This window comes from Haliaeetus leucocephalus, unplaced genomic scaffold (assembly GCF_000737465.1).
Source record: "Haliaeetus leucocephalus isolate CR32 unplaced genomic scaffold, Haliaeetus_leucocephalus-4.0 Scaffold233, whole genome shotgun sequence".
NCBI lineage: Eukaryota > Metazoa > Chordata > Aves > Accipitriformes > Accipitridae > Haliaeetus > Haliaeetus leucocephalus.
Genome location: NW_010972669.1, coordinates 527,475 through 527,935, shown reverse-complemented (window position 1 = coordinate 527,935; position 461 = coordinate 527,475). Strand labels below are relative to the sequence as shown.

The 461-nt window shown below is 73.5% G+C and overlaps 1 protein-coding gene across 1 annotated transcript in view; it reads left to right on the top strand.

Annotated features, from left to right (window-relative positions):
- The first annotated feature begins 31 nt into the window (after positions 1-31).
- ISOC1 (isochorismatase domain containing 1) overlaps positions 32-461 on the top strand; it is a 15,644-nt gene continuing 15,214 nt past the window's right edge. The window contains exon 1 of the mRNA XM_010567968.1: positions 32-339. Within this exon, the coding sequence (XP_010566270.1) occupies positions 40-339 (300 nt within the window). The 5' untranslated portion in view covers positions 32-39. The remainder of the gene's footprint in view (positions 340-461) is intronic.

Below are 461 nucleotides of genomic sequence, written 5' to 3'. Positions count from 1 at the left end.
GCAGCGAGCTGGCTGCGGGCGGCGCGGCTGCCCCTGAAGATGGCGGCAGCGGAGGCGGCCGCTGCTCCGGGCGGCGGGGGCTGCTCGCCGGCGGGCGGCGGCTCGGTGCCCGTCCTCTTCTGCTTCTCCGTCTTCGCGCGGCCCTCCAGCGTGCCCCACGGCGCCGGCTACGAGCTGCTGATCCAGAAGTTCCTGAGCCTCTACGGGGACCAGATAGACATGCACCGCAAGTTCGTGGTGCAGCTCTTCGCCGAGGAGTGGAGCCAGTACATAGACCTGCCCAAGGGCTTCCTGGTCAGCGAGCGCTGCAAGGTGCGCCTGGTGCCGCTGCAGATACAGGTGAGACCCGACGGCGGGGCAGCGCCGGCCGCCACAGGTGCGCCTGCGTGAGGGCGGGCAGCCCCGTCCCGCCGCCGGCTGCGGCTGCCCGCCCGGCCTCCCCCGAGCCCTCGGGGGAGAAG